The sequence below is a fragment of the Anoplolepis gracilipes genome, chromosome 5 (genome assembly GCF_047496725.1).
Source record: "Anoplolepis gracilipes chromosome 5, ASM4749672v1, whole genome shotgun sequence".
Classification (NCBI taxonomy): Eukaryota; Metazoa; Arthropoda; class Insecta; order Hymenoptera; family Formicidae; genus Anoplolepis; species Anoplolepis gracilipes.
Genome location: NC_132974.1, coordinates 168,471 through 186,145, shown reverse-complemented (window position 1 = coordinate 186,145; position 17,675 = coordinate 168,471). Strand labels below are relative to the sequence as shown.

The 17,675-nt window shown below is 23.8% G+C and overlaps 1 protein-coding gene across 1 annotated transcript; it reads left to right on the top strand.

Annotated features, from left to right (window-relative positions):
- The first annotated feature begins 615 nt into the window (after nt 1–615).
- LOC140666054 (aminopeptidase N-like) lies at nt 616–16,543 on the top strand. Its single transcript, XM_072892782.1, is given in 15 exon segments — nt 616–944; nt 2,337–2,438; nt 6,185–6,796; nt 8,306–8,770; nt 9,291–9,477; nt 9,998–10,145; nt 10,355–10,433; nt 10,648–11,033; nt 11,486–11,581; nt 11,584–11,765; nt 13,202–13,395; nt 13,515–13,829; nt 13,925–13,994; nt 16,106–16,207; nt 16,356–16,543. Coding segments are annotated over 14 exon segments (2,997 nt in total). The 5' UTR covers nt 616–944; nt 2,337–2,418; the 3' UTR covers nt 16,497–16,543.
- Nucleotides 16,544–17,675: the final 1,132 nt, after the last annotated feature.

Genomic DNA, 17,675 nt, shown 5'->3' with positions numbered 1-17,675 from the left:
ACGAAACCTCTTATCCTACGACAAAAAATCCTCTTATGCTACGACCGCGAAAGGGGAATTATACCCCCACTCTCAAATTTTTGTCATAGAATCAGAGGTTTAAGGGGAAGATTCCGGACCGAAAATATCGTAGGATAACAGGTCCGACTGTATATTTGGCAAGATATGCTCAAATATTGACAATATCTATATATCGCCAATTTTAAATGGACTTTTTTTTTCCGAATCTGTAATATAAAAATTATATTTTTTACGCATATAAAAAGGAATTACATTTCTCTCTATGTAAGTAATTTAAATATAAAGCTGAACAATCAGTGTAACATTAATTGATATTTATAGAAGAAAATATTATAGTATACTATACTATATGGGCGCGTTCGAGCAGACACTATTAGCGTTAACAGCGTCGTTCTATCTTTGTTCAACTTTTAATGGGTAACAAAGATAGAATGACGCTGTTAGCGCTAATAGTGGTCTCCCCGAACGTGCTCTATATAAAAAGATTTTTATTTTAAAAAAAATTACACACACAATTGCGTAGCAATACAGACAGATCGCGCTTTCATGAGCGTAAGATGTCGCCATCTGCCAGTGAATTGGGTCATCCTTATTGTCAGTGTGTCACGTATCATGTGTCAGTGATTCATGGAGTCGCGTGGAGTTGTGAGATATATATGTTGAGCGAATTTTTGCATTGCTAAACGTTCCTTACAATTATGCTGTAATTATACGTGCCATTCTGAAAACGGTATCCAGCTCGAGCTCCGAAAACGTAAGCATCGTCGTCGACGCATCAACGCGACACGAGAAAGCCTAACAAACGTGCGGCGCATCAAACATCAAATTGCTAGTTTGTCCGGCAGCAAAATGACTCTACCACGGACGACAGTCTTTATCCGATTGCGGTTTTGATCGACGAGCTAGAAAACGAAGATGTCCAGGTAATTGTTGCTTACGACGATTAAGAGCGAGCTTTTTTTATTTCTTCGTCTTCCGAAATGTTCGTTTTCTTATTCAATCGCTAAATAAAGCGTTACCGACATAGCGGCAATTTTTGAAAAAAAAGCTAACATCCTTCGTCTAGTTTGTGAGCGATATATCTCAAAGATAATACGTATAATACAATTGAGAACACGTTCGTGCAATTGTTTATAAAAAAGAAGTCTGATTAAATTTTTAACTACTTTTTGCATTTGGACATTTAAAGTATGAAAATTGCTCTATTTCTACATAGATTGATATATCTTAGTAGTATATTATTCTTTTTATTACAGCTACGTCTTAATTCTATCAAGAAACTATCTATATGTAAAATGTATCTATAAGATTACAAATATTAGAATTGACCTAAATAATTTAAAGTAATTTTCTGACAATTATTAATATATATAAATTTACATTTAAATTTGCAATGATAATAAATACAATAATAAAATCTTATTAATTATTTGTTTTTATAAATTACCTACTAGTAAAAGCCATTATTTATATGAAAATCATATTAAAAATTATAAAAATATATTTATATAATATATATCAATAATGTTACTTTTTGATAAATTTTTTTAAGCATACATAATAATTATTTTAAAATATATTAAAATTAAGATCTTAATAAGAAAATTAAGAATTAAATGTAATCTTAATTTTACTTAATTTAGAAATAAGAAATCTCTCGCGAAATTAATTATTATCACTAATCTGTACACGAGAGATTTTTTACAAATTACCGGATACTCTATATGTATAAATATATATATATATATATATATATATATATATATATATATATATATATAGAGAGAGAGAGAGAGAGAGAGAGAAAGAGATAGATAGATAGATAGATAGACAGATAGGTAGATAGCTCGTGATAGATGTCTGCATTTATAATCGACAACATTGTTGCGAAAAACTCAAATGTTATCGCGATTATAACGTTAACAGTATGTGAAGTTTATACTAAATTTTTTCTATGTACCTTATTTTTTTATAAACAAGCAACTAGAAAACTAAACGAATAAGCCATTTAAATTTTTAAAGTCACCCTTTATTATGCATAATTACTATTATTTATTATTTTCAATATATTTAAAATAAAATATATGTATATATGATATACAGGCATACATATAATTTTAAATAAGAGAAATTTTTGGCAAATCTTTAGGAAATAATTTTTTGTCAAAAATTAAGAAGGGTTTTTTATATTATGCTTTTATTATGCTAATTTTCGAAATACTATTCCGTTACACATTCTTATTAAATTTAAAAAATTTTGTTCAATAAAATTACTATTTATTGACAATAAATATTGATGAAGTTATTTTACATAGAGCTCGAACTTGAGAAATATTATGAGAAATATCATTGAGATTGAAGCATACAAAACTTATAATAAACGTATGAACAAGAAAAATGGAACTCTCTCTGAAATGGTAAACTTTATTTTGTTAATATTATTCTTAATATATTATTATAAGAATTACTTTTAATTATTGTCTATGTGTATATATGTGTATATAATAAATAAAATAATAAATATGTAACAATGACAACTGTTCAATAATATTATATATAATATATTTTATTAATATGATTTTGAATATACATATATTGTCACATAATTTATATTTAATTAATTAGTTAATAGTTATTATACGAACATGAAAATTATTTTAGAATTTATTTATATTTTTAATATTATTAGTTAACTTTTTTTATATGTATCCATGTGTGCATTTTCCGATTTATAATAAATTATGTCATATTATTACTTTTGTTTAAAGATTCCTATAATCCTATAATCAATTCTATTCTTATAATATCAAAATATTTCTTATAATTTTTATAATATCAATATCTCTCTCATCTAGTTTATTATTTTCACTATACAAATAGTTTATTTATTTGTTATATACATTTTGAAATAAATATATTCTCGATTAAATGTTTTACAAAATTAATTTGTTTTAGAATAATTTTTAACACAAAATTATAAAATTTTAGTTTACTAATATAACAATCATAATATTGATATTGCAATTACATATACAGCTTTCGTAATTTTAATAATTTTAAGTTATAATTTTAATATTCTTAAGTTGTTGTTACTTGCCATAATTATTTCCTTATAGGCCACAATTACTTCCTTAATAATATTTAGACTAAAATATATTTTGTTGTATTGTTCGATGATTTAAGTTCAAGTCAGAGTGAGAACGCAAAACAATTAAATAATAAATAATAATAAAATAAACAATGAAATAATAGTCAAGCAATTAAAATTTAGGTAACAAAAAGTCTTATAACATATTACGTTCATCAAATGATAATTAATCTATGCTTTAAAATACTTATTTTAATATTATATAATTTTATATTTCACGTATGTACATGTGTGTATAGTACTTCAAATATTTTGACAATAAATTAATAATAACGTGGTGTATTTACGTTATAGTACGCTAATGTTCTCTTTGCCAGCTCTGTTATCGTACAACGACAGGAGATTTTAACATGATTAAAATGACTTTAATATATTATATTAATTAGAATAATAATAAAGTATTATTTACGGACTACGTAAAAAATAAATATGTGAAAGTACTCTGATATGGAGATTTTCCAACGTGTAAAGATTAAAAATTAATAATTACAGACATAGGAAGACATAAAAATTGTTTTATTTTTGTTTATTAAATGTATACAAAATTCACAAAATAAAATACACAAATATCTCACAATCAATAATTCTTAAAATATGCATATAAATATTACTTTAAACTACTTACATTGTGTAGGATTTTATTTATGGATGTATTTATTATAATATCTAACATATGTTATTGCCATTGTTTATTTCCGATTATCTATTGGAACGGTAAGATTTTGATAGTGTAGATATATAACAATAGGTATAACATTATTAACGGTTTGCAGTGTGTGGCCGTGTCAACTGCAACTAATTCTCGTAAGAAAAGGAATTCTATTATAAATAACATAACATTTTTATATCCAAGAATTTTGAATCATTAGAATTAAAATATGATGTATCTTTCTTTTTAAAGATATATCATATTTCAATTCTAATGATATATATAAAAAAGATATATAGAGTATAATTTAAATAGTACTGAAGTATGAACTCACACGATGAGTATCTTAATTTCTAATACATCTTAATCTTTATCTTAATTTTTTTTAAGTTATCATTTTCAAAATTGTTGACATTTTATTAATTTTTTCTATTTTTTTCGTTTTTCTTTTTTTCATCAACCTATATAATTCTCTAAATTTTCATACAACAGTGTGCGACAAGAACGTTAATTTCATTTTATATAATATTGCATATTGTTATAAAATGTTTTGGAATTAAGAATTTAAAGATTAAAGAACGGAAACTTTTTAAATATTTTTTATATTTAATTCATATATTTTTAAATGAATAATAGAAAATTAAATAATACAATTACAATGTTAAAAATTACAATTTTTAATATCGTACACACATTTATTCTATATACTTTTTCGTTATGGCACATAATCAATGATTTGCAAGATTAATTCGAATATTGATTCAATGTACCTATTCAAAACGAGTAAAGAAGAACCGATAAAGGTTTATTTTCTCACGTTGTAAAAAAAATGTTTGTATGATTAATGAATACTTAGCTTTTATAATTAATATAGACGATAGAAATAAGCACAAAGCATTTTAACGCGATTAAAATGACTTTAACATATACTAATTAGAATAATTATAATATATTATTTACGTATTACATAAAAAATAAATATATGAAAGTACGTTGATATGGAAAATCTTTAATTCTCAACATGTAAAGATTATTATTTATAGACATAGGAAAACATAAATACTTATTTTTCTACATTGCTTATTAAATTGTATATGAAATTAACAAAATATATAATACATAAATAAATATCAAAAATTAGCATAATCAATGAATCTTAAAATATCATAATTATTCAATAAAATATCATAAATATAATTCTAAATTTAAATTTTGTAGAATTTGATGACCTCATATAAGTTGTAAATATATGTGTATTTATATATGTATTTATTATGATGTCTATTACATCGACCTTGCCAGTTTTCGATTACCTCTTGAAGCGTTAAGATCACGATAGTACAGATTAACGATTCACGGTGATAAAGTATCAACTGCAACTAATTCTGATAAGAAAAGGAATTGTGTTATAATTAACATAACATTCTTAATATACAGAGTGAGTTACTAGAAACATAATATTATATAACTTTCCTTTTAAAGTTACGTAAAAGATAAAACGTAATTTAAATCGTACTAAAATATAAACACACGATAAAGATATATTTCCTTTAAAAATTATTTTCAAAATTGTTGAATTGTTGAACATTTTATTAATTTCTTTCATTTCTTTTTTTTTATTCTTTACAAAACCTATACATATTCTTAAGTTTTATGTACATATATTCTATATCTGACAAAAACATAAATCTTTTTTTATTATAATATTGTTATAGAATGTCTTCAAATTAGAAAAAAGACTAAAAAAGAGAAGTATTTAAAAAAAAAAATTATATATTTAATCCATATATTTTTAAATAGATAATAAAAAATTGGATAATACATTTACAATGTTAAAAATTGCCATGTTTATATAATACCGTGCACAAGTTTATTCTATATCTTTTCATAATATCAATAATAATTTGCAAGCTTACTTTAAAATCGATTACTGATTCGATATATTTAAACGAATAATGAACAAACATTAAACGTTTATTTCGTTAAAAAAAATGTGTATAATATATAATATATATAAAATCAAATTGTCTTTGATCTAGTTGCCCGCACACACACATACACATACACACGTGCGCGCGCGTGCACATATATGTATGTATTTGTACATGCCTGAAGAGATATACCAAAAAAATCGAAAAAAATTTAATTTTCTGTTGACTATTCCGTTGATTATTCGTTGCTAGTTTACTAAAAATATAATCATCTTTTGAAAATAGCATGTTCATATACGTAGATCGGTTTGTTATTCATCACGGATAAAATTTCTAATTACTCAAGAAAACTAATTTAAAAAAATACTTTATAAATTTATTTGCAGTAAAGTTTATTATTTAAATTTTATTTTATATTTGTCTTTCTTTCAACAGGGACAGTTGTTATAGATACCTAAAAATTGGCATGGCATTTCTAAGACTGTCATTTTATAGCGGTCTTATATTTATTACTATAATAACTTTTTCAATTAATGAAAACACGGGAAACCCATCGATTACATTTAATGATTACTTTAACGATATAATGCCAGTGCATTATGACGTCAAGTTAATACCATATTTCAAAGAAGACCAGGAACATGAAATATATAAATATCAAGATTACAAATTACATATAGAAGCGTATAAAAAAAAAGGCAACTTTGTTTTTTACGGCGAATTAAGTGCCATTATCGATATTTCTCGTCCAATTACAGAAATATATTTAAATTCAACGGCATTAATGATTCTTTTATCTGGAGCGTTGACAAATGATTCATCCATGTATACTGCAGACTTACAAAATAAGACTGTAGATGCCAATGTTAAATATTTACGTGCGCAAAATATTAAATATAAAAATAATAAGCAAATTTGCATCTTATATTTCAATGAAACTTTAAGTGGACGTTACAGATTAATTACAAAATTTGTCACTGCAATTAATAACACGGAAAACATTACTTCTTTGAAGACTATAGTCGCAAGGGGAGACTCATTCGAAATGTGAGTAATATTAAGAGTACAATAAATATAAATTTTTGTCATTGTTGTTCTCGTATCTTTTATTATTTCTTTTTATAATATTTAATTTTATATTACTTTATATTACTATGTTTGTTTTACTTTATATTACTTAACGTTTTATACTATTTTTGAATTGTTAATCAGTCCTATTTATTATTAAATACATGATATATATAAATTTAAAAAATGTATTATCATGGAAAATTGAATAGTTTTAATGAGTATGCAATAATTTATACTTTATTTCATTTTATTATATATGTGCATGAAATAAAAAATAAAATATTTCTGTACTTTTTTACGCGCCTGTGCTCTATATATATATATATATATATATATATATATATATATATATATATATATATATATTTATAAAACAGAGTGTATCGTAACCAAATTTTATGTGAAAGCTATGATTTCTTTAATCAATTTAAAGATAATTTCGCCTTAACAAAAATATTAAGACATCAATTTAATAATTTTCAAGTTATGATTGAACAAAAAAGGTTTTTCGCAAATTAAACTTTGTGGCGTTAAGAGATTAACATATATAATTACATTCTTCAGTTAATTTTACAGTTAACTTTTAAAAAATTTTAATTTAAAGTTTACAATTAAGTAAGCAGATATATTGGCAAAAATGAGAAATTTTAAAATAATGATGACCTTTTTTGACAATTTCGCCAAAAAACAATTATCTTCAAATTGGTCAAAGAATCCGTTTATCTGGTATATCTAGTAATTATATCTTGTACATGTGCATGTGTGTGTATGTTGTGTGTACAAAACGCTATGGCTAGAATAAACTACAGTGTGAGTTTTTTTAAATATTACAAACTTATATCTCAAAAGCAAAGCATTTTAGAAAAAAATGTCTTATATAAAAGTTTTGCAATTTTAAGGAAAACTTCATTCACCCTGGAAGCCGTTTCAAGATCACATAAAAATTACTTTTAATTTTAAACAATCATTTTTTTAAAAGAAAACTCCTATTCTATATTCTTATAGTTCATCTCAAAAGCTTTTTAAAATAATATAATAGTGTTTTTTATGTACTTTTCGAGTTGTAAGTTTCTAAAGTTATAGTTCTTTTACATGAAATACAAAATACTTCAAAACATTTAGTTTTCGATAATTTTACCTTAAAATTTTTATGTGCGGAATAATGAGATGAATCAATTGGTGTAAAAAAACGCAGTTGTGTTTAAAAAAATATGTAACTACAAATTTTTATTTTTATCAAATTGTAAATGATATACATAAAAAAATTAAGATAGTTAAAAAAAATGAAAATAACCTTTAAAACTCGAAAAATGTGCACTATGTAACGGACTTAAATTCATGTAAACTTTTTTTATTCGACTTTCTTCTAACTTCAATCAACTGCGATATTTGTTTGAACATTTACGGACAGACACTCTGTATATATAATGCTTTTGATTATTAAAAATCATTGTTATTTATAACAATATTATTAAAATGTCATAGGTCGGACGTAATACATTTTCAGGCGATTAGAGCCCGACGATTATTTCCATGCTGGGACAAACCGACAATCAAGACCACTTTCAATATTTCCATAAAACATCATTGTAAATACCAAGTTTTTTCAAATATGCCGGCACAAGAAGAGGAAACATGCAAATATAAAGTGCATGAAACGGAAATATATATGAAGTGGACATGCTTTAATACTACTCCTCCAATGTCCACTTATATCATGACGGTTGTAATCTCGTCAGCAGATTTCTTTAAATTTGAGACCATAGGATCTAGAATCATTACATGGCGGAGACCTGAATCAGATCATATTGAATTTGCTGAAACGATAGCAACCGAAGCAATAATAATATTTGAAGGTGTATGGAAAAAATTGAAAGTACCAAAAGTACAATTTGTGGTAATCCATAGTTTGCTATATGACAATGAGATGTGGGGCCTTCTGTTAAATAGGTAATTCAAAAATTTTTAAAAATATCAATTTATTCAAATACAATTTATATATAAAGCAAAATTAGAAATAATTAAATTAAAAATATAAAATTAGAAATTAGTAATACATACGTTAAAATATAATTGTTTTAATGTAGAACTTTTATACATGTACATTATTATATATATATTTTTATAACTAATTATAGGTTGATTTCAATCATATATACATATATATATCACGTATATGACAATAATTTATGTTAGAATTTGTATATAATCTGTATATATATAATTATAGGTTGACTTCAATACATCATATATACATATGTATATCACGTATATGACAATAATTTATGTCACAATTTTTATATAATCGGTACAAAACAATATAAAAAACAATATACAATTATACCATATCGATTATATTATCCGTTAGAAGATATTTTTAATTTTAAATCAGAAAATATGTCAAAATTATTATTTGGCCAAGTTTTTGTAATTACTAAGCTCTTGCAAATTTAATTTTCATATTTTTTAGTGAAACAGATATTATTTACGATAGAAATCTGGATTCTGTTGCGCATAAAATAAAAGTAGCGCGGTTGATAGGGCGCAAAGTGGCACATCAATGGTTTGCTGATGTAAATCCATTTTGGTCATCTGAGTTATGGTTAATCGATGGTCTTACTACTATGTATGGACTTTATGCTATCAATACTATCATGGTAATTTTTTATATTGTTTTAGTAATATTCTTAATGTATCAATTATGTATAAAGTATATATTATATATTTTTATATTTCTTATGGTTTTATGTTAAATAAAATATTATTTTATTTGTATAAGTAGATATAATCTTTATTATAAGAAAATAAAAAGGTTTTAAACGATTTTTAACATTAAATGTGTCGTATAAAAATTGCTAAAGCTATTTATAAATCTTTGTCGTATCTGGAAAGACTAAATTGTATATTGGCTCTCGATATTCTAAAATTATAAAATTTTCAATGCGGAAAAAAATAATACCATAATTTTCAATTATTTCAAATGGTTTTAAATGACATGACTTTTTTAAATAGTTTTAAATGACACTACTATTTCAAACACTACACATTATTATAGAAAAATTTTACTATATTTGGTCATATTGATAAAATACAAATTTATATTTAATATAAGCATTAAATGTGTACATTTCATTCGACAAAATATTTATTCGCTCATATTAAATCTTTCTGCTTTAGGATTACGAAGATTCCGAAATGTTGAATTTATTTGTAGTTCAGGTTTATTATGAATCACTTCGTTTGGAGAATCACAATCAGTCTTTTATAAAGGAAGCCAATTTTTCCGAAAATAATGCATTTTCTTCTTTTTACGGTTACGTTAAAGGTAAAAACATCAATAAATGTATTTGAATGAATCAAGTCAATAAATATATTTGAATATAAGTATATATATATATATATATATATATATATATATATATATTTACATATGTACATATTAGTAAATTAAAATTTAAAAAATTATAAAAAATGTAGTTAAAAGACTTCTAAGAAAACTTATATATAAATCACATTTTATTATTTGAATTGTAGCACCTTTAATATTACGCATGCTGCAGAATGTAATTACCGATACCATGTTTCATCGGAAGGTTCATGAACATTTAAATTTGTGAGTATATTATGAAATATAATGTATATATTATTTTAATATATTATTTACTTACTCATTATAGAATCAAGGTATATTAAAATATTAAATACTGCTATTATGTAAGTTGTATAAAGTGTATAAATTAAATAACACTTTGATATTTTTTTTATACGTAATTTACGATCAGTACTGATTTTATTGTGTCAATAATGCCAATTTTTAACCAATATAGTGAGTTTAAGTCGAAGAATCTTCTCCAAAGTTTATGGCTCACTATGCAAGATATTTTAAGCAAATTATATCCTGAGAAAAAACTAATGCTTCCTTCAACAATAGTAAATGATTGGATGAAATCTATAAATTATCCTGTGTTGAAAATAACGCGAGATATTTCAAATAAAGCAAATGTATATAATATAACAATAGAAAATTATGAAGTACTTAAAAAATACGCTTTCTGGATACCTGTAACTTATACCTCCCAGAATAATCCAGATTTTGGGGAGCATAAAATTCTGTTTTACGACGAAAGATTAATACTTTTGTCGTCGTCCCAGCCAAATTGTCAAGTTTCTGTAAAAGATAATGGTTGGGTAATATTCAATTTACGACAAACTGGTAAATATTGATTAACAAATTTATTATATTTCTACATAATTAAAATATTAAATCATTATACAATGTTAACTATATTCTTTTTTAATAACTACGCAATATATAAATAAATACATAGTAACATTATTTAGTATTTCAAAAAATAATGTATGACGTATTCTCTGCATTTTACTATCGATTAACGTGAAATAAATTCAATTTTGCATGTATTATTATTTAAGCTAAAATAAATATAAATGGATTTATAATTTCTTATATAGTTTCATTCTACGCAATATTACTACAAATATAACTCTAAAATTATGTTTTTCTTAATTATTATAAATTGTCTTTCTTTTTTTAATATTTGGATAATTACTCAAATATTTAAAATGCAGATAATTATAAATATTTTTTAATAAATATAATAAATCAATTAAGTGAAAATTTAATAATATAAAAATTATTTACTACAGGATACTATCGCGTTAATTACGATCCTGAAAACTGGCAAAAAATTGCAGAATATTTGAACTCTATAGAATATACAAAAATACATGTTCTTAATCGTGCTAAATCATCGACGATGCATTTTATTTTATGATAAATGGCCAACTCAATTCTTTCCTATTCTGGAACTTGACGAGCTATCTTGGACAAGAGACAAATTATATAGCATGGTATCCTATGATAAAAGCTTTTGAACACATGTCGAGCATATTTCCATTTCCAGATAAAGAAGTTCAAAATGTCAAGGTAAATAATAGAATTAATAAGTTAAAGAGTTTTTAAATTATTTTATGTCATATTTTCCAAGAAAATAAAATATATGTAGCTAAAAAGGTTCAAGTATGTTTTTTTTTACTCTTATTTAAGATAAAGTAAAATCTCTTTTATTTAAGAAAAGTTTTTATTTCAGTTTTATATTATAATTGTTAAACATACATTAGATTTTTGAATATATATTTTTCTCATATGTTAAAGTAATTTTCTATTAAAATTTCAATTTAAAATAATATGTACGTATAGTAATAAAAAAAGATCGGTAATTTTGTAAGAGTATCAGATGTTGTTAATAAATTAAAGTGAACGTTCGAGAAGTGAGAGTAAGCTAAACGTAGAAAAAGACACACTCTGAACTGTGCCCTCACGTTCTCTCGCTCGCGCATGCTATGCCTGTATGTATGCTGTGGTTCAAATTAAACAGTATAGTGAGTGTAGTGGTTATTTACTAAAGCTATCCGTATTAACGAACAGAGAGATATGTATAATTTCTTTTATAATAATGTGTCTATTTCGATATAAAGAAATTTATAACGCTGTGATATGAAATAAATACGACGATTTAATGTAAATACTTTACATATTATAAGAGTTTTATATCACAAGAAATATCACAAGTAATGTCTGCCATTTCACTTTTGGTCCTGCGATATGCCAATTTGCGTTAAAGATGTACATCATATTGTCACTTAATTATATTACAAAATAAGTTGAGTGTATCATATTGCAAAATTGACTGAACGTTTTTTAAACATTTTTTAACTTTTTTTTAACCATCTATGCTCAGATTTTTGTCAAGCACTGTATATACACACACACACACACACACACACACACACGCGCGCACACACGCACACGCGCACACACGCACACGCGCGCACACGCGCGAACACACACACACACACACACAAATATATGTATTCAGAATGTTTATGAAAAACCACCGGAATTTTAAAAATTAATTTACTGAATTAAATCATATTGATTCAGTAAGTGAGATACATTTATTCGGTTCGTTCAAGTGTCTTTTAGTAACTTAAAGAGTTTTTATACGTATAAACTATAAACCCAAATTTTTTACGTTAACATAAGACGCTCTCGCATAAATTTGAGATTAAAATTAATACATTAATTGGATAATTTTGAGAATAAAATGAGATTCATTTCTTTTCCAACAAAATAGTGTTCCACTCGAATCGTGTCCGTACAAAGCTAGACATTCAAATTTTTTAATTTATTTTTACATGAAGAGATCAAGGGATGTTAATCTAAAATAAGTAATGTTGGGACTTTGCAGTGGCTGTTCGTTCAGCCTGCTTTTCTTTCAATCTACTTGTTCAGAAATTGAACGTCCAATGCTACACGTTTACTATAAACCGATATAATTATTTGACTTGAATAACTTTTAGGAAAAAATAAAAAATATATTGACCAATCTACTTGAGAAAATAAAATACGAAGAAGAGCCTAAGGAAAGTGATCTTACTAAATGTTTAAGGCAAGAAGCTATTAAATGGTTGTGTATTCTCGATGACCCGAATTGCCTCATAAAAGCTTATAACAAATTGATATTGCATATTGTATATATGTCGGATAAAAATAAGTAATTTTTCTAAGTATTACAGTTTTTTACCATTATTCGCACATTCAATTATTGAATCAAGATACAATATTATAGCCCTAAATATGTTTATATCAAACTTTAATTTTTGGATGTTGTAGAGTTTTACCGTGGTGGCAAGAGTGGTTATACTGTAAAGGTTTGTTGTTAGCAGAGAGTCATATTTGGCGTATGGTGAAGGACAATTCAACGGAAAAATATAATAATAATGATAGACTTTTAGAATTTTTAGCTTGTGCTTCAAATGAAATTATAGAAGAATATTTAGAATCAATAATGTTCAAACATAACGAAACATATAATGAAATACAAATCAAGAGAAATATGATTAGTTTTTTTTTTATTATTGCAAAACATGTAAAGCACAATAATGTGTTTTTGAAAATATTAAACAATTTTGATAAATTAAGGCCAAGGTAATAACTAGAAATTTTTTCTTGAACTAATACTTTTTACAATTACGAAAATTGATTACGCATAATAACTATATGTGTTGTTTTGTTTTTTATAGAAGTATCAATGGACTTGCCATTATTATTGCCATTATTAATCATATGTATTCTGAAGAACAATTAATTGTGGTAAATGTTATAAACCTGATTATCTTTTTCATTATTAAGCTTATTTATATCTAATGTATATACATATATATACATATATATATATATATATATATTGCAGGCTTTTGTAAAATCAACTTTCTTTATAAAAAAAACTCAGCCTTTTTATAAAACGCCGAATCTTTATAAGTTAGCATTTAAAGATTTACAAAGTGTCTGTAACATATATACTACCAAAGATAATTTTTTGTTGAAAAATAATAATGATCTTTCATATAACCATATATTCCTATATCACTCTCTTGAGAGTTACACTATTCTAAAAGGAGAGGTAAAGATTAAGTTTTTACTTATTTTTCCTAAATTTTGGACAAATTAAAAAAATGAAATTTGATGGTAAGTTTCAACTGGCAACAAGGATATTTTTAATTATATTTTTAAAATTTTTTCGCATTATTAAATTAAAGAATAAAATTGTGCATAATATTGTATTTATTTATTTACATGCAAAATTTTTACATAAACTATTGATTTTATAAAAATAATAAAACAAATAAAAAGTTTCTAAAGAAATCAAGTTTTCTAACGTATATTTTTAAATGATGACATTGTAGGCTGTTAAAAAGTCCTAATAAAAAATTGAATAAGGATTGCTTAATAAGAAAAAACATAAGTTTAATCTTTTATAACATTACAAGAAAATTTAAAAAATATAAGTATTTCTTTTAGTAAGAAATGTCCATTAAATTTCATTTCTTTTAACTTGTCTAAAATTTGATGAAAAAAATAAGAACCTAATTTTTACTTTTCTATTTAGAGGAATGTAACTGCTCAGAGAGGAGTTATATGCTTATATGTATAAAAACCCCTTTTAATTTCGACGCATTTTCGACTTCTAAAATTTATTGCTTTCATTTAGAATTATTATCTATATATCTATATATCTATATGTATATATATATATATATATATATATATATACATATATATGTATATATATATATATATATATCATGTATACATATATATAATATTTTATTATAAGTATATTGAAAATGATAAATAATGATAATTATGCATATTAAAAGCCTATTAAGAGCATATTCAGAGATTTGAATAACCTTTACATATGTTGTATGGGCCTTGACCCTGAATAACATTCAAAAGGTTTTATTCGTCGCTCGTTGTTTATTAAAAAGTTATAAGCAACAAAAAAAGAACAAGTAAATTTAACAAATTTCATATAATTTTCGACACTATGTACATTTTATAAAATGTGTTTTTAGTATATATTAGTATTTACTAATTACCTACACATGAATAAATAAACCATACTTAATTTTATCACACTTTTTACTTTCTGGATTTCCAAAATCTTTAGCGAAGCGAATTCTGTTACGTCACCTCTCTTTTCAGTGCAAAACGAGATTTATTACTGCACGATTCTACATGGGTTTTGAACTGTTTACGCAACGCGAGATCAAAATTATTAACGTATATAAGTATAACAGTTATGTACAGATTGAGTTATGTTGCATATATTTTTGTATAACATACATCATATATTTACTTCTCAAATGTACAAGGAGTGGGAAAATGTTGGTCTTATACCTGAAAAAGTTTAGATTATCGAGCTTAATATACATTTTTACATATTAAAACTGTACCCTAAAATCTGAAAATTATTGTAATTTGTGAAAATCCTTTTTTTATAACTTTTTAATAAACAATAAGTGACGCCTAAAAGCTATCGATTACTTAATGTCATAACACTTTACGTTAAGATCATTCAAATCCGTGAGGTCATAACATATGTCCAGGTCATTTAAATCTTTGAAGTCACCCTATATTATGCATAATTACTATTATTTATTATTTCCAATATATTTAAAATAAAATATATACATATATGATATATAGGCATACATATAATTTTAAATAAGAGAAATTTTTGGCAAAGTTTTAGGAAATAATTTTTTGTCAAAAATTAAGAAGGGTTTTTCAAATTATGCTTTTATTAAGCTAATTGCCGAAATACTATTTCGTTACACATTCTTATTAAATTTAAAAAATTTTGTTAAATAAAATTACTATTTATTGACAATAAATATTGATGAAGTTATTTTACATAGATCTTGAACTTTAGAAATATTATGAGAAATATCATTGAGATTGAAGCGTACAAAACTAATTTTATGCGTATATACAAGAAAAATGGAACTCGCCCTGAAATGGTAAACTTTATTCAAAATTACATTTATATTAAGTTTTCTATTAATATTTATATCTGTAATATATGTCACAAGTATTTTGTCCTTTAATTATGTGAGTCTTTTAAGATGGCACAAATTTATTACATTAATTCAAAATAATCTGACTTAGGCAAATATTGAAGCTAGTTTTTACAAGTATAAAAATATTATGGAAGAATGGATGTCGGGTGCTTACAAAAAACTACAAAGACGTTTATCTGAAATCGGAGAAATAAAGAAATATTTTAAGATATATTCTTTCTTTCCTTAAAATATTAAGAAGTTTTCAAAAGAAATTAATCCTGAATAATCATAATTACAACAAAATATATGTATATATAATACTGTTTTTATACTAAGAAATTATCATATATAAATAATATTTATACTTAAATATATAATATACATATTCATATATATACACATACATATATATATATATATATATATATATATATATATATATATTTATATATATATATATATTTACACATGTAAATATAATTACAGTTTAATATTATTAAGCATAATATTTTGTTAATATTATTCTTAATATATTATTATAAGAATTACTTTTAATTATTGTCTATGTGTATATATGTCTATATAATAAATAAAATAATAAATATGTAACCATCACAACTGTTCAATAATATTATATATAATATATTTTAATAATATGATTTTGAATATACATATATTGTCACATAATTTATATTTAATTAATTAGTTAATAGTTATTATACGAACTTGAAAATTATTGTAGAATTTATAATATTTATTTATATTTTTAATATTATTAGTTAACTTTCTTCTTATATGTATCCACGTGTGCATTTTCCAATTTATAATAAATTATGTAATATTATTACTTTTGTTTAAAGGTTCCTATAATCCTATAATCAATTCTATTCTTATAATATCAAAATATTTCTTATAATTTTTATAATATCAATATCTCTCTTATCTAGTTTATTATTTTCACTATACAAATAGTTTATTTATTTGTTATATACATTCTGAAATAAATATATTTTCGAATAAATGTTTTATAAAATTAATTTGTTTTAGAATAATTTTCAACACAAAATTATAAAATTTTAGTTTACTAATATAACAATCATAATATGGATATTGCAATTACATATACAGCTTTCGTAATATTAATATTTTTAAGTTATAATTTTAATATTCTTAAGTTGTTGTTACTTGCCATTATATAAGAGTCAAACGCGGATGTGAATGCGTCGATTTCGCAGAAAATAATAGAAAAATTATTTTATAAACTTCACATACTGTTGACGTTATAATTGCGATAACATTGAGTTTTTCGCAACAATGTTGTCGATTATAAACGCAGACATCACGACCTATCTATCTATCTATCTATGTATATATATACATATACACCGGAAATTCGTAAAAAATCTCTCGTGTACAGATAGATCGG